This window comes from Hibiscus syriacus, unplaced genomic scaffold (assembly GCF_006381635.1).
Source record: "Hibiscus syriacus cultivar Baekdansim isolate YM2019G1 unplaced genomic scaffold, ASM638163v2 tig00013285_pilon, whole genome shotgun sequence".
In the NCBI taxonomy this organism is placed as follows: domain Eukaryota; kingdom Viridiplantae; phylum Streptophyta; class Magnoliopsida; order Malvales; family Malvaceae; genus Hibiscus; species Hibiscus syriacus.
The window spans coordinates 270,036-287,454 of NW_024062299.1; the positions used below are offsets into that span (position 1 = coordinate 270,036).

General features: G+C 35.3%; 2 protein-coding genes and 1 long non-coding RNA gene across 8 annotated transcripts; all 3 read left to right on the forward strand.

Annotated features, from left to right (window-relative positions):
• The first annotated feature begins 1,372 nt into the window (after positions 1-1,372).
• On the forward strand, positions 1,373-12,093 carry LOC120205936 (probable LRR receptor-like serine/threonine-protein kinase At1g56130). Of its 5 annotated transcripts, XM_039205692.1 has the most exons (26): positions 1,373-1,582; positions 2,145-2,334; positions 2,839-2,910; positions 3,072-3,143; positions 3,229-3,300; positions 3,412-3,486; positions 3,560-3,631; positions 3,731-3,802; positions 3,926-3,997; positions 4,168-4,239; positions 4,363-4,434; positions 4,514-4,585; positions 4,701-4,766; positions 4,847-4,909; positions 5,094-5,138; positions 5,295-5,356; positions 5,470-5,849; positions 6,001-6,196; positions 6,282-6,289; positions 6,320-6,446; positions 6,728-6,846; positions 6,958-7,168; positions 7,256-7,487; positions 7,617-7,767; positions 7,838-8,235; positions 12,082-12,093. In XM_039205692.1, the coding sequence occupies exons 1-25, from the start codon at positions 1,453-1,455 to the stop codon at positions 8,228-8,230; spliced, it is 3,096 nt and encodes a 1,031-aa protein (XP_039061623.1). In that variant the 5' UTR covers positions 1,373-1,452; the 3' UTR covers positions 8,231-8,235; positions 12,082-12,093. The 5 variants fall into 5 exon arrangements, with proteins under 5 accessions (XP_039061623.1, XP_039061621.1, XP_039061622.1 ...); XM_039205690.1 differs by having other exon boundaries at positions 6,282-6,446; XM_039205691.1 differs by having other exon boundaries at positions 3,560-3,629; positions 3,731-3,777; positions 6,282-6,446.
• A 1,667-nt stretch (positions 12,094-13,760) lies between these two features.
• LOC120205945 lies at positions 13,761-14,635 on the forward strand. Of its 2 annotated transcripts, none has more exons than XR_005524068.1 (4): positions 13,761-13,787; positions 13,983-14,045; positions 14,231-14,275; positions 14,606-14,635. It is a non-coding gene; the product is annotated as an uncharacterized LOC120205945 (long non-coding RNA). The 2 variants fall into 2 exon arrangements; XR_005524067.1 differs by lacking the exon at positions 14,606-14,635 and adding an exon at positions 14,432-14,462.
• A 99-nt stretch (positions 14,636-14,734) lies between these two features.
• On the forward strand, positions 14,735-16,240 carry LOC120205848 (probable LRR receptor-like serine/threonine-protein kinase At1g56140). The gene is made up of 6 exons (XM_039205634.1): positions 14,735-14,793; positions 14,857-14,983; positions 15,140-15,205; positions 15,320-15,468; positions 15,596-15,746; positions 15,842-16,240. Exons 1-6 carry the CDS (start codon positions 14,735-14,737, stop codon positions 16,238-16,240), a joined length of 951 nt encoding a protein of 316 aa, XP_039061565.1.
• The last annotated feature ends 1,179 nt before the right edge of the window (positions 16,241-17,419 follow it).

Genomic DNA, 17,419 nt, shown 5'->3' on the forward strand with positions numbered 1-17,419 from the left:
TTTAAACACTTAACCTTACTTAAGAGACCTAATACCCCATCCACTAGATTAATTGGTTGTCGGTATATTCCTTAATTTTCAAATATACAATGGTTTCTTTTCTCTAATATACTAGAATATATGGATTGAGAGGTTTTTTTCCCCTAATGTACAATCATTAATTTATTATTTTTTTGGATAAAGTACATAAATGGTCCCACGACTATAAGGTAATGCTTTGTTAGTCCATTTACTTTTAAAAGTTATAAAATAGTCCTCCAACTATAGTGTATTATTTTGTTGAGTCCATTTACTATTAAAAGTTACAAAATGGTCTCCCGACTATTCATATATTCTAAACTCATCTTTTTTCGTTAAAAAATTGATGGTCATTTGAGCTGGATGTTAACATGGTGACTAAGATATGCTAGTTGTTTGAGATTATGATATTAGATTGTTATCATATCTCATTCAACAGGTTAACGTCAAGCTCGGACTGTCGTTATATTTTTAACAGAAAAGAACGAGTTTGGAACATACGAATAGTCGGGTGATCATTTTGTAACTTTTAATAGTCGAAAGACTCTACCCTTTAGTCGGAGGATCATTTTATAATATTTATTAATAGTTGATGACTCAACAAAATAATGCTCCATAGTTGGGGACCATTTATATACTTTACCCTATTTTTTATTTTGGTTATAAAATTACTTTTAATAAAAAAGCTACTAAGATTAAATTTCTTAATTTTATAGTTAATTGTTAAAAATTTAACGATTACATTGACATAATATTTTTTTTTTGGGAAATTTTATATTATTTTGACTGTCGTTGTCAACAATTCATGTTATTTTTAAAAATATTTTTATTTAGCCACTACCATAATAACATGTGACATTATATAATTTTTTTATTTTATTTAACTAATAAAATTGATACATGACATCATATATTGACTAAATAAAATTTTAAAAATCGTTAAAAAATAACATGTGAATTATTGATGAAGGGAGAAAAATGACATAAAAATTCAAAAAAAATATCATGCCCATTAAATTTTAACGATGTGATGAAAATAAAAATAACATGGGTGATGCTTTTGTTAAGAAAAATAATTTAGTGACGGAAATAGAAATGATAGAATAAATTAATGACTAATAGTGTAGTTTACCTATAGGGCTATACAACACCCTAGAGTAACTGTCGTTTCGTTTTATATATAATCCCACCAAACCAACTTGCAGAAAACATTCATAAAAAAATGATACCCTTATACAAATCTACAGACGCTACGCCATTTTCAACCATAAACAATTAATCAACATGTTTCTATATTTGTTAAATAAACAATTATTATTCAATAAGTGAGATAAATAATGCCACATTGCAACGCTGGATGTTAATCAGAAAAAGAAAACTGCTCGCCAGCTGCAATATGTGCTTCAGATTGAAGAAAGAAATCAGAAAAAGACGATGAACTTGAGCGGAGAGCCGCCGTCTTCTTCCAAATGCTTGTTGGTGTTGTTTTTATTCATCTTCGTTATTGCTCGCGCCGATTATTCCAATGCTCAGACTCCCACTGCCACCACCGATCCATCTGAAGGTATTCTCTCTCTCTCTCTCTCTCTCTATATATATATATATATCTTTGTATTGATCTTTGCAAAATCCCTGGTGTGCTGCTCTGGCTAACTTCAAGAACATAAGTTGTTGGGGGGGGGGAATATTGGAATATATTAAACCATCTTTGTTCGAAATGGGGAAAAAAATTAAACTTTGATTGACGTTAAAAAAATGTATTATAATATTTAAGATGTCATGGGTTCGAGTACGATTAAATGTAATTGTTTTTGGTTTAGAAATTAAAATTATTAGTATAGAATAGTTGTTTCTTATCTGTAGCTAAGATTATGGTTTTATGTATTTTTAAACTTTAATAATTAATAAAAAAAATGAAAAAGATACATGATTTGAGCATCAATGATGTTTTTAATTATATATAAACACATTTTTTGGTATTTAATCGTGCTATGGTACTTTTTTTTTTTGAAGTAGCTGGTGTTTCCTGCTTATACGAGACATCTTTAATTTTCTAAGAGGATACATATGATAATGCTTTTTTTTTTGGTTCCTTTAACTGATTGTTTAATGAATGGGGGAAATAGTGAGGGCATTGAACTCAATATTCCAACAATGGCAAATACAAGCAGTGGATTCATGGAACATCAGCGGAGAGCCATGCAGTGGAACTGCTCTCACCGAAAGCTTTTCTGTGTTCGAGGATCCTTCCAACAACCCTTCCATCAGATGTGATTGTTCTTTCAACAATCGAACTCTTTGCCACATCACTAGCTTGTATGTTTCTCTCTCTCTCTCTCACTCTTCTGCAAAAGTTTTAAGCCATTTATACCTTTACAGTATAACAGTTTTGTTGATGGGACTATATGTGTTGCGAGGGTCGATGGCAGTTCACATCTTTTAATTTTGGTAGAGAATCGTAACCAATAAAAAATCGACCGTTTGATCGGTATTCATTAAGAGGTAGAATAAAGGAAAATAAGAATAAAATGATTTTATTGAGGTCACACCACATCTCTCAATCATGCTGGAGAAATTTTATAGTGATTTTTAGTGAACCTGTCAAAAGTTCGTCAACTACTCGTGGCTTCTCAAGGTGTGTTATATATTTGGTTCTCACTGTAATAACTTGAAATGGGTCTTCAGGAAACATTTTAAGCATCTGGTTTTACAGATTTATAGAGAGCAGAGAACTTCATTGTCAACGGCCTCTGTGGGAAGTCTAATAGTAATATATATCATTTGGACTAATATTTTACATGTTCTGAACTCTCTTTTCAGGAGGGTATATGGTCTAGATAAACGAGGAGTCATACCAGAGGAGCTTTTGGATTTACCTTTTCTGAATTTCTTGTAAGAATGTTCTTATTTCCTTTTTTCCTCTCTATTTACTCCTCACTTTCGATCTTCGTATGCCGACATTGATTTCGAACATTTTACAATGTCTTTTAGTTATGGAAAATGGTTAGTTTTACAGTAACTGATGATAATCACTTGGATTGTTTGGTGATCAGGAAGATTGATAAAAACTCCTTCTCTGGTCCTTTGCCAGCATTCATTGGAAACTTGTCTAGATTAGGCCTACTGTGAGTACTCAAAGATTATCTGATAATAACATTTCATTTTATGTTGACATTTTATGATAATAACATTTCATTTTACTTTGTACAGGTCAATTGCCCACAATGATTTCTCTGGACCCATTCCAAAGGAGCTTGGAAATCTCAAGAAGCTATATCTGCTGTAAGAATTAATGGAACTCTCAAACAATTCTTTTTGCCACCATTATAAAGGATAACTTAATTCTATGTTTAAGCAAACATTTACTCGTAAAAATTGATCAATATCATGCAGGTCTTTGGGTAATAATAATGGAATCTCTGGAACACTGCCTCCAGAACTTGGTAACTTAGTAGAACTTGGAGAACTGTAAGTTCTTTCTTTAGTTGTTTGAAGTTGCCCTTGAAAATATAACAACAAGCGGTTTATGAAAATTTGGCAGATACATTAATAGTTGTGGATTGAGTGGTGAGATTCCTTCAACATTTGCTAATCTTGTAGAACTTCGAATCGTGTAAGAAAGACCCTTATCTATGCTTATTGCCTTTTCTCTCAGTTGCTCCTGCAAATTGCCTTAATTACCTTGACTCCTTACTGCTATATTAAATTTCAGGTGGGCATCCGACGCTGCACTCACAGGCAAAATACCGGACTTTGTCAGTAACTGGACGAAGCTTACATCATTGTAATTCATCAATACATATTGGCTATATTCTTCATATAAGCTCTCACTGATCAGGCATCAGGAAGGATAGCTTTGCCTTGATTTTTTCATCAGTTTGACTAATCTGTCAAAATGTTTACACAGGAGATTTGAAGGGAACTCTTTTGAAGGTCCAATACCATCCAGTTTTGCAAATTTAGCCTCATTGACTTCTTTGTAAGTAGATATATCTTGCTTTCCCGAGAGTATACTCCCCACCACCATTGAATTCTCTCCCTTTGTCTGTGTATTAATTCATGCATGCTACGCGTATGTATGTGTGTATGTATTAAGGTGCTTATGTGTATATAACATGTACTTGTTTTTTATGCTCGTGTATCATGTAGGCGAATTGGTGGAATATACAATGGGAGTTCCTCTCTTGATTTTGTGAGAAGTCTAAAGAACTTGACTGACTTGTGAGTTAGCCATGCTCTTTACTCTTATTCATCTGTTTTCTTTTTCGGGAAAAAATATTATTTGTTTTCACCTAAATTTATGGAATAAACACATTCATTTTCCTTTCTTTTCATTTCCTATAGGGTTCTAAGAAATGTCATGCTCACTGGTATTTTGCCTTCTTATATCACGGAATTACAATCTTTACAAAAGCTGTAAGTTCTATCCAAAAGTTAACCGCTTCACTGATTCATGATATGCGCTTGTTCATGTTTCTAATCTCTTTTGTTCCAGGGATTTGAGTTTCAACAACTTAACAGGCCAAATTCCAAGCGCTTTGTTCAGTATGAATTCTCTCATATACTTGTAAGCAACCGAAAAAAACAAAAACCGTCTCCTTCAATGGTTGAACATATGAGCTTAGGACTTTGTGGTTTTCATTTGATATTACTCATCTCTTTTATGCTATTGAAATGCTCAGGTTTTTTGGAAATAACAGTCTATCTGGTTCTATTCCCAGCCAAAAGAGTGAAACTCTTCAGACTATGTAATTCATTCTATCACACCAACTTGTTTCGTATAACATTACTCGTTACTTGCATTCTGCTAATAGCCTTCTATATGCAGAGATTTATCATACAATTTACTTTCCGGAAACTTGCCTTCTTGGGTAAACTCAAGCTTGCAATTGTATGTATCTAAAACCAGGATACTTCCTTTACTTACCTTTGCTTTCTAATTTTAACACAGGTGTGGCTTATAGGTTTTTAGGAGCTCAAATTGAGCTTACTTTCTTATAGTTGATACTTGATATCACACTGTTAAAAAATTTAACTGAACTCGATACGAATTTGTTTCATTGAATTTTATGTAGGAACCTTGTGGCCAACAACTTCACACTTACCAGCTCAAACCTAAGGTGAGTTATCGTACCTCGACACCTTTTTTCGCTTCTCCTAAACTTTTTTGAAAGAATTCTTTTACCTCAATGAAAAGAAATGTTGCTATATTATCTCTGCTATGCAATACATTCTTTTAAAGTTCCTAATCAAGAAATTATTTTGAAATTCCTCAGGCTTTTACCAGGATTAGACTGCCTTCAAAGAAGCTTCCCATGCAATAGAAATGCTCCACGATGTACTAGCTGAAACTTCTGAACCAGTATTTTTTTTGTTCGACCAAAAAGATATTTTATTAATTAAAAAGACAATGCAAACTTTGCTAACATATTTCAATGTCGGCATTGACAGATGCGAACTTCTCAATCAAGTGTGGTGGACCAGAGATGACATCTAATGGGATATTATTCGAGGCTGATAATAGAACTCTTGGCGCAGCGAAATTTCATGTAACCAGTACACAGAAATGGGCAGTTAGCAATGCAGGATTGTTTGCAGATAGACAGAATCAACAGTATGTTCAAAACTCCGGAGCACAAGTCAGGGGTACCAACACTCCGCAGATGTATCAGACTTCGAGGCTATCCCCTGGATCACTCAGATACTATGGCCTAGGTCTTGAGAATGGACCCTATACTGTAAACTTGTTCTTCGCAGAAACAGGTTTCACAGACCGAACCTCACAGTCTTGGACGAGTCGAGGAAGTCGTGTTTTTGATGTTTATATTCAGGTACTATTTCATTTGAAGTAAGAATTCATACCATTCTAAATTGTATATCATACAACTTATTTCCCCTATTCGGTTGCGTTTCTATTGTCACAATTACGTTCACATAATGTAGGAGCACTTGATGCTACAATATCTCATTGATGTTTCACAGGGAACTCGGCTATTAAGGGATTTTGATATATTGGAGGAGGCAGGTAATGTTGAGAGAGCAATAACTAGGAATTTCACAGCTAACGTGACGGGGAACTATCTTGAGATTCACCTATTTTGGGCTGGTAAGGGTACTTGCTGCACACCAGAAAGAGGTTATTATGGTCCATCTATTTCTGCTATAAGTGTTGTTCCAAGTAAGATACCTTAACACTAGTGAATCTTGCAGATATGCTTCATGTGCTTATTTTATGTTTCTAATAAAGCTATTTTGTTCCTCAGATTTCAGACCAACTGTCAATGGCATACCGCCAGGCAATCCTAAAGAGAAGAACAACACAACACTGATTGCTGGTGTTACAGTTCCTGTTGTGGCATTGGCTTTGATACTTATATTTGCAATTATTTATGTGAAGAGAAAGAGAGAAGATGATATTGAGGAGGAGGGTAAGAGCATAAGTTTATCATAAATTATATATATATGGTTTTTCGTTGTATATCGGAAAAAGGTGCATCTTTAGTTCTCTGTTCTATATCAATGGATTATTTTCTACGAAAAGATCCCATTATCAGAAAAGTGAAAAGGTCTTCTTCCTTTAAAATGAGGCTAAAAAATGTTCATGAGTTTTTCAAAGTAATATCTAATCATGGTAATTGGTAATATTAGAGAATCATTTTGTTTTCCGCTCTGGCTTACAGGTTACTAATTGCCTTACTCAACTCTGCAGTGCTTCTTGGCATCAGTCCTAGACCAAACACATTTAGTTATTCCGAGTTAAAAGCTGCCACCGAAGACTTCAGTCCTTCGAACAAGTTAGGAGAAGGGGGATTCGGACCTGTGTATAAGGTAAACAATGTCTTAACATTTTTTGCAAGCTAATTTGCTGTCATACAATGATGAACTTACTGAGAAAGGATGATTTATTGCACAATGTTACTAAATCGTAGTATGCTTTAGGGTACACTTCCTGACGGGAGAGTTGTAGCTGTGAAACAACTCTTAGTAGAATCAAACCAGGGGAAAGAACAATTTGTTACTGAGATAGCTACCATATCAGCAGTGCAACATCGTAATCTTGTCAAACTATACGGATGCTGCATTGGAGGAAATAGGCGTCTTCTTGTTTATGAGTATCTTGTGAACAAAAGCCTTGATCAAGCACTCTGGGGTATGAGAACAATCTAATATTTTTATGCTTGCCATTATATATTGCTTATCGAACAACTGTATGTGATCGGTTGCACTACAAATGCAGGACAAAGTAACTTGCATCTTGATTGGCCAACCCGCTTCAGTATCTGCTTATCAACTGCTAGAGGGCTAGCTTATCTTCACCGGGATTCTAGGCCAAGGATTGTTCATAGGGACGTTAAGGCGAGCAATATTTTGCTTGATGAAGAGCTCTGCCCGAAGATATCTGATTTCGGATTGGCAAAGCTTTACGATGACAAGAAAACACACCTCACCACTCGTGCTGCCGGAACAATGTAAGACAACTAGACCTTCTTGTTCATGACTCCGCCTCAGTAGCATGTAATTTATGTTCCCAAATTGCTAGATTTAGTAGTTTTATCAGTAAAACATTACTCACTTCTGAAATGTAATTTATCTTGAAGTGGCTACCTGGCACCGGAGTATGCAATGCGCGGGCACCTTACAGATAAAGTTGATGTTTTCAGCTTTGGTGTTGTTGCTTTGGAGCTTATAAGTGGTAGACCAAACTCGTATAATACCTCAGAAGACGAAAGAATTTATCTTCTTGAATGGGTAATCCATTACTATCTGTTTTAGAACCTTGTTTAATACGATTATTAATTTGTTCCTGCAATGTCTCTAGGCATGGACCCTGCATGAAAACAACCAAACCTTGAGCCTGCTCGATCCCACAATATCGGAGGTTGACGAAAACGAAGCCCTGCGAGTGATAGGGGTGGCACTTTTATGCACTCAGGCATCACCATCAATGCGGCCGCCCATGTCTCGTGTTGTTGGTATGCTTACAGGGGATATTGAAGTGAGCATTGTTACAACAAAACCGAGTTACATAACTGACTGGGATTATAAGGATGTAGCAGGCATGAATGAAGAATCACAAACATCAAATGCATCTGATCATGGCAGCAGCGACCACAAGAGCAAGAACAAGAGTATTTCAGAGTTAACTTATCCACCAATTCCCTCTCCAGTTAATATTACTGAATTCAGGGAGGTTATTGGAGAAGGAAGGTGAGAATTGTCTTGTCCTTTGGCCTGGGGAAAAAAACAAGGTTTAAGGGTAAATGATACCATGATAGTTGAATATTGAAACTTATTAAACTTTGTTTTGATTGATATTTGTTACTCTACTTTACAAAGTTGTCACTATTTTTTTGTGATTAAACTTTGAATTTTTTGAGTTGGCCAAAAAAATACTTATAATTTTTTTAATTTCGCCCCAACTTTGTTTTTAGTTAAAATTTACTATTCAATATTTATTTTGGAAAAAGAGTGTTGTTGTACGAATCAGATGCTCCAGCGAGTATAACGAAAAAGCTTCAAACCAGGCCACATTCAGAATATGTCGAGCAAGGTGAATTGTTCATTGGAGAAAAACTGTTTTACGGTGATCATTTTCAATATTCCAGATCTCCTCCATCATCAAGGTCTTTGGCTTATATTCGATGTGTTTGGCGAGGTGGCCGATTCCTTCATCCCTAACAAAAGAAGGGAGGAAATAGGTTCGGTTTCGTTCGTTTTAGCATATTGGTGGATGCGAGGAAGGCTATCAAACGTGCTGATAGAACTAGAATTCAAGGTAATGAAGTTAGAGTTTTTATGGCGAGATTTAAACCTCGTGATTCTTTCTTGAGAAAGAAGATCTCAGGTCCAAATCAAGTTGTGGAAAAGAGTAGAGTGGAGGTTGATAGTCGTTCTGAAGCTCCCATTGTTGGTTTTGTTGATGAGGATAAGCTGCTAACTCTTAGAGACAGTCTCGTAGGTTGGTGTAGAAATTTTATGAAAATGAAAGAGTTGGCTGCTTTTTTGCACAAAAAAAGTATTATATGTCCGAAAATCATGAGACTTAGTGGTTTAGCTATTCTTATCATTTTTGAAGACGAAGAGAGTAGGGACTTTACTTTGAATCATCAGATTGGAGCGTTGTTGTCCTGTTTTGACAAAGTAGAAGTATGGTTGGAGAATATCCAGTGCAGAAGTCGACGGGCTTGGTTATCTTGCAAAGGGATTCCACCTTTTGCGTGGACTCATTCCACGTTCAAAAACATCGCAGGTAAATGGGGAGATCTTATCTCCATTGAGGAAGGGACTTTAAATCCCGGCTCGTTTGATAGGGCGTTGTTTCAGATTATTACGAACTGCCAAGTTCGAGTGGAAGATTCTTTTGATTTGAAAGTCGGGGAAAAGATTTTTCAAGTGTATGTTTCTGAATTCGAACCTTGTTTCAACCCTGAGTCCGTTTGAGAAGATTCGTCTTTGATGGAGTTGTCAGTAAAGTCTCATGAGAAGGAGGTTGGCGATGGATTGATTTCTCACTGTTTTGTTGAATCTGCTCAAAGGGAGGAAGGACAAGAAGAAGGCCGAGCTCTCCCCGATGTTTCGAATGCTGAAGGTGGTTCGTTGTTTCCAGTTGCGGTGGGAGCTTGTGTAGACTCATGTCTCGATGATTTTCGTGCTCATACAATTGTGCCCCAGACAGTGCGTAATGGGAACGATGCGCGTGATTTCATTTGTCAGTTGAGTGGATCCTTTAATGATTTGGAGAATGGTAGCGGGGCTAACATGGAAGCGAATTTGGGTTTATGCGCTGCTTTTCAAGGCAATTTGATTGATGGGTCCAAATTAGTGCGTTATGGGGAGCACATGGATGATGAGGTGGAGAGGTGTGGTGTCTTAGAAGGAAACACGCATGGTTTAGTAAGCATGGGCCGGTTTGAATTTGATTCCCAGACAAAACATTTTGGGGAACCAGCGCAAGGTTTGTTGTGCCAGTTGAATGGTTCAAATTATATTATGGAGGCCGTTAGTGGGGCTCAGGTGGGACTGGGAGCTGTGGGGAATGTGTGCGCAGCATTGGAAGGGTTGGAGCATGTTGAGCAGCTTGAGTCTGCTGTTGGGCCATCGAACAAGGTCTTAGTTGATAGCAATGGGCGGTTAAGCTCTAAAGGAAAGTTATCCCCACGGCAGTCAAAGGTTTTGTGTCTAAAGCCTTTGGAGAGCCCGATTAATAAGATGATGTCCAAATCAAGAAGGCAGGTGAAATTTGGCTCCTTATTAGATATTCAGGAGAAGGCTCTGTCGAAAGCTGAGAAAAATAAAAGAGATCGTGCATTGAAGAGATTTAAATTGCTGAAAGCTGATCTTAATTTCACAGAATTATCCGGTACTTCTCTTTCAGATTCGATTTTGAAGAAAAGGTGGGACATTTATGTTAACAAGGAGGAATCTCTGCCATTAAGTTAGAATTTAGGTGGTTAGTTAGCCGACGTTCTTCAATTTTAGAATTTTTTGGAGGTTAGTGGTGCGACTGCCGGGGATTGCTTTTGGTCTATGATATATGATGAGTATTTGGATCTTTGCTTCTTTAAGGATATTTTTGAAAATCCTGGCCGTTCCTTATTGTCTCAGGATCCTTGCTGTTCGTCTCCATTCTTCAAGTTTCATTGCCAAAATTTTCAAGGCCCCGGCACCTTTCGCTTTCATAATGGTGCATCTCTGTTTGAGTCGGTGGTGTTGATCCTTGCCTTATCCCAGAAAGGCTATTGTTTAAGTGGTTTTTAGTTCCATGGCTGTTGCTTGCTGCTGTTTTGGTTTTGTCTGAAGTGCGTGATTTTATTTGTTATCCCTTCATGATGTTCGTTTGCACCTTGTTTAGCCTAGTATGGGTTGTCTTTATGGTCTGAACCTGGTATCTTGTTGTAATGTACAGAGGCTTTGGCAGTTTGCCTTTTCCACCCGAATGTTATACTCTTTTTTCTCCATATAGGTTTAGAGAGGTTTTTTAATAAGGTCTTTGGAGTGGTGTATTTTCGTGTTATTCCTTAATACAAAGTATCCCTTTTACAAAAAAAAATATTTATTTTGGATTTGAAGGCAAAATTTAACCCAAAAACACTGTTTATTTTAAATTTTGTTGTAATAAATAATAAATTAATTTCAAAAATATAAAAAAATTATCTAATGAAAGAAAGATTTCAAGAAATAAAAAAATACTCGAAAAAGATAAATTATTTGATACACAAACTGTGAAATTTAAAATTTAAAATATTATCTATTTTAATTATAAATCTTAAAATTTAAAATAGTAAACTCTAATCCTAAACTTTTTTTTTGAAATAGAAGCATCAATCTTTTTAGGAAAGAAAAAATATCTAAAATTATTAGAGTCGTAAACTAAATACATAATTAAGATATTTTCATATAAGGACATGAAAAGGTGAAAAATCCATCCAAAAAACCTCAAACGAAAGAAAAATGCGAACAAAAACATGTCAAAAATTAAAAAGATAAAATAACCTCAGTGACCGAAAATGCCTATAATATACGATTTTAACCAATTTTTTTGGATTTGCCAAAATGACCAACAAAATCGCAACACGAACTCCAATTTCGCAACTCAGTTTCCAAAATCGCAACGTGAATAGTAAAATTCTCAAAGTGAATAATAAAATCGCAACGTGAATAGTAAAATTCTCAAAGTGAATAATAAAATCGCAACGTGAATAGTAAAATTCTCAAAGTGAATAATAAAATCGCAACGTGAATAGTAAAATCGCAACGTGAATAGTAAAATCGCAACGCGAATTGGAAAATCGCAACGAGAATTGAAAAATCGCAACGCGAATTTAGAAAATCACAAAATCGCGTTACGAATTTCAAATGGTAACTCTCTGCTTCTAGACTGAGATTTTAAGTGGAAAATAAAACATATCTACATGTGTATAGGAATCGGCTTTTTCTTAATATAATTCAAAATATAATTTTTTAAATATATTTCATTAGTTTGAGTTAAGGATTCTTTCAAATTTCAAACTTTAATTAATTGAATTTAGAATAATTTGTAATGAAGATTGACAAATGAAATAGATTTGTTGTTCATTTACATATAAATTTTTTCACGTATACGAATATTTTTTATAAAAATTATTTATGTACTTTTCCAACAAATTATTATAGATGGATGATAAGAGATAATTTACATATAGATTCGTTGTCATTTTACTATTCACGTTGCGATTTTACTATTCACGTTGTGATTTTACTATTCACATTGCGATTTTTACTATTCACGTTGCGAATTTTACTATTCACGTTGCGAATTTGACTTTTGTGTTGCGAATTTGACTATCGCGTTGCGAATTTGACTTCTGTGTTGCGATTTACAAATTCGTATTGCGATTTACAGATTCGCGTTGCGAATTTGGAAAATCGCAACATGAATTTGGAAAATCGCAATGCGATTTACATATTCACGTTGCGAAATTGGAAACTGGGTTGCGAAATTGGAGTTCGCGTTGCGAATTTGTTGGTCATTTTGGCAAATCCAAAAAAAGTTGGTTAAAATCGTATATTATAAGGCATTTTCGGTCACTGAGGTTATTTTCTCTTAAAAAAATGTGTCATAAAGGAAAAGATAATCGTGTTATAAAAACAGAGTTATTAAAAACAAAAGAAAAATAAAGATATACGAGATAAAAAAGTAAAGAAAAACTAAGGGGCTGTTTGTTTGCCTCTTAATGGAACCATTCAGCGTTAATGTTGAACCGTTCAGCATTCAGCGCGTTTGTTTCGCATCTCTGAATGATTCAGTGCTGACTGATTCAGCAAAACAGTGTTGAATGATTCAGCACAGAAGTACATTCTGAATCATTCAGAGCTAGTTATCAAATAGCATGTCACATTCAGAGCCAAACCATTCAGAGTCTCTGAATCATTCAGCATTTGAACCATTCAACACTTAATCATTATAAAGTAAACAAACAGCCCCTAAGAAATGTTAGCAATGATAACTAACACCAAGGCTGGTGTCGTCGCCTGCCAACCAAGACTGGTGCACTAAGGTTCTATACTGTATTCCTAAACTTTAATCCTTAAATAAAAAATAAAAAACTAATTAAGTTGAGTCATGTATTATACCTAAACTCATTTGTAATGTTATTATTAAAGGGTAGGTTGATATATATAATCCATCATGTAGAAACGGACAATAATTTACAGAAGATTTCCACATGCTTCACAACGGTAAGCTCTGTTGAATTTCAGGTGGGCATCTGATAATGCATTCACAGGCAAAATACCAGAATTTTTCGGTAACTTGACAAAGCTTACTACGTTGTAAGTAATTCATCAAGACATATCTTCATATAAGTTCTATTTGAATCAAACATCAAGTAGGGTAGCTTTGCCTAGATATTTCATCAGTTTGATTAGTCTGTCGAATGTTAATACAGGAGATTTGAAGGGAACTCTTTCAAAGGTCCAATACCATCCAGTCTTGCAAATTTAACCTCATTGACTTCTTTGTAAGTAGAGATATCTTGCTTTCCTGATAGTATACTCTCCGCCACCATTGTATGTATGTATGTCACATAATTGTTTTTTATGCTCGTATATCATGTAGGCGAATTGGTGATATATACAATGGGAGTTCTTCTCTCGATTTCGTAAGAAATCTAAAGAACTTGACTGACTTGTGAGTGAACCACACTTTACTTCATCTGTTTTCTTTTTTGGAAAAAAGATGGAATGTTTTTATCTAATCTCATCCAAAAGAGTGAAACTCTTCAGGCCATGTAAGTCATTCTATCTCACCAACTTGTTTCATATGATGCTAGTTTTAAATGTAAAATGTCCACCATCTGATATTAACCATAGTCAGCATCTTCCATTGAGTGAACAATCAATAGAAAAAGCAGTTAAATTCTCCTGATTCTGGCAATATATTCATACTCCATACTCACTTTATGCTAATATACTTCTCTATGTAGAGATTTATCGTACAGTTTTCTATCAGGAAACTTGCCTTCTTGGGTAAACTCAGGCTTACAACTGTATGTATCGTAAACCCGTAAACTTCCGTTACTTACCTTTGCTTTCTAATTTTTAACACCGCTTTGTAGTTTATGGCTTTTTTGGTGCTCAAATGGAGCTTACTTTCTTATTGTTAATATCACACTGTAAGTAATCAGTTGCAAATCAATAACAATAAGAGCTTGTTTCATGGAAATTTATGTAGGAACCTTGTGGCCAACAACTTCACACTTAACAGCACAAGCATAAGGTGAGTTATTGCCCCTCACCACCTGACTTTCCCTTCTCCTAAACTTACTTGAAAGAATTCTTTTATTTCTATGGAAAGAAATGCTTGCTATTATTTCTGTTATGCAATGCAATCTTTTAATGCTCCTAATCAAGAAATCGTTTTGAAATTCCTCAGGCGTTTACCGGGATTAGAATGCCTTCAAAGAAGCTTCCCATGCTTTAGAAATTCTCTACGATGTAGTAGCTAAAACTTTGGAACCAATATCTGTTGTTGAGATCATAATTCAAAGATTTAATCAAGATCAATGCTTAACGCTTTGCTAACATATTTCAATGTCGGCATTGGCAGATGCGAACTTCTCAATCAAGTGTGGCGGACCAGCGTTGAGATCTGATGGGATAACATTCGAGGCTGATAATAGCACACTTGGACCAGCAACATTTAATGTAACCAGTACAAGGAAATGGGCAGTTAGCAATGCAGGCTTGTTTGCAGAAAAACAAATTCAACAGTTTGTGCAAAACTTCTTGGGACAAGTGAGAGATACCCAACATTCCGGATCTGTATCAGACTTCAAGGCTATCGCCTGGATCACTTAGATACTATGGCATAGGCCTTGAGAATGGACCCTATACTGTAAGATTGTTCTTCGCAGAGACAGGTTTTCCAGAGCGCGCCTCAGAGTCTTGGAGGAGTCTAGGGAGGCGTGTTTTCGATGTTTATCAGGTAAAATTTCATTTGATGTATAAATCCATACCATTCTAAACTGTATGGAGTATAACATTCCTCCTATTTGCTGTGTTTCTGCGATCAAAATTATGTTCGCATGATTTTACACTCAGAAATACTTAGTGCTACAATATCTCATGAATGCTTCATCAGGGAACCCGGCGATTAAGGGATTTTGATATATCACAGGAGGCTGGTGGTGTCAATAGAGCAATAATTGTATGAGATTTGTTGTACAACAAATGCAGGAAAAAAAATGTCCTGCATCTTGATTGGCGAACCCGCTTCAATATCTGCTTATCAACTGCAAGAGGGCTAGCTTATCTTCACGAGGAGTCTAGGCCAAGGATTGTTCATAGGGATGTCAAGGCAAGCAATATTTTGCTTGATGAAAAGTTCTGCCCAAATATATCTGATTTTGGATTGGAAAAGCTTTATGATGACAAGAAAACACACGTCACCACTCGTGCTACCGGAACCATGTAAGACCTTTCAACCTTTTTGTTCATGGGTACTGCCTTAGTAGCATGTAATTTCCATTCCCAAATTGCTTGATTTAGTAGTTTTATCACTGAACATTTTCACCAATGCAATGTAATCATCTTCAAGTGGCTACCTGGCACCGGAGTACGCAATGCGTGGGCATCTTCCCGAGAAAGTCGACGTTTTCGGCTTTGGTGTTGTTATTTTGGAGATCATGAGCGGTAGACCAAACTCATACAATACCTTAGAAAATGACAGAATTTATCTTCTTGAATGGGTAATCCAGAAGCACATCGTTCCCTTCTGCAGTACACTATTTGTTCAAGAACATTATTAAATATGATTATTAATTTGTTCCTACAATGTCTCTAGGCATGGACGCTGCATGAAAATAACCAACCACTGAGCCTGCTTGACCCAACATTAGCGGAGTTCGACGAAAACGAAGCTCTCCGAATGATAGGGGTGGCACTTCTCTGCACTCAGGCATCACCATCAATGCGGCCGCCTATGTCCCGTGTTGTCGGCATGCTTGCAGGAGATATTGAAGTGAGTAATGTTACAACAAAACCAAGTTACATAACTGACTGGAATTTCCAAGATATAACAGACACCTTCATGGATGAAGAAACACGAACATCCATTCCATCAGATCATAGCAACAGCGACGTTAATAGTAAGAACAAGACGACTTCGGGGGAAGATAATCAACCAATACCCTCTCCAGTAAATATGACTGAATTTAAGGAGAGCATTGGAGAAGGAAGGTGAGAATTGTTTGTTCCATGCCTGCTATAATACCATATCAAAATGCTTAAGAAAATCATCATTTCTATAAACTTCAATCATATACTGAAATGTACAATAATGTCCATAGAGTTTTTTTTGTCTTTATAGATGTATTTTAAGATAAAAAGTCTCTTTTTGGCTCTTGTTTATGCAAATAATTAGGTTTTTGAGAAAGATAACAATTTTTTGTTCATTAAAATACATGGTAATTTGACATGAAACGTTCGTAAGAAAAAGGGTTCACCATGAAAGCAAAATATATTATATACACAACTTATTATTGACCATATCATTTAGATACATAATGAAAAGTTGACTCGACATAAAGGGTATTATTGTAAAATAAACTGTTAGTATCGTTTAAAAAATAAGATAATAAAAATGAGATAAATTTTGATAATATTGTGAGAGAAATCACTATTTTAGAAGCAAAATTGTTTTGATTGATGTAATCCTTAAAATGAACATTATTATGAGGTTAACACGATCTTTTAGAATTTTGTACGCTTAAAATCTAAAGTGAATCGGAAACTTCAAGAAAAATAGAGAATAAGAGAGAACTCTTTGAGAGAAGTGTAGGGAGAGAATTGCACTTTTTCATATATATATATATATATATATATATCATCAATGTTCAACAAAGAAACGAGAAAATTATATTATTTAAATCATCATTGAAGTCCTTTCCTCTTTCATATATATATATATATATATATATATATATACATACATACATTTGTATTCTTAGCATTTTTAACACTGGATAACTCTATTAATCAGCTTGAATTTGGACCCTACAGTGCTTTTCCAGACTGTGATCGAATAAGCTCCGTAGAATACGCTATTTTTATGTTTTAAAGATGTAAGTTCGAATATGTAGAAATCTATTTAAATGATAGAACGACCAATAATGGTCAGTTCATGACAATATCAAATTTGAGACCAATGAACTTGTCAAAGTCCTGGGGTAGGATCAAATTCCCTGGAGTTTAGGACATTAGGTTCCCTACCTTCTTGTGTAAGTCTCTGAAGCATTAGTGCCCGAACCAACACAGCAATAACACACATACTCCAAATACTACGCCATATGCAATAATATTTAGCTAATATTTGTCTGTAGATGACAAGGCTGCACCTTTCTTATATAGTTGATGTTTTTTC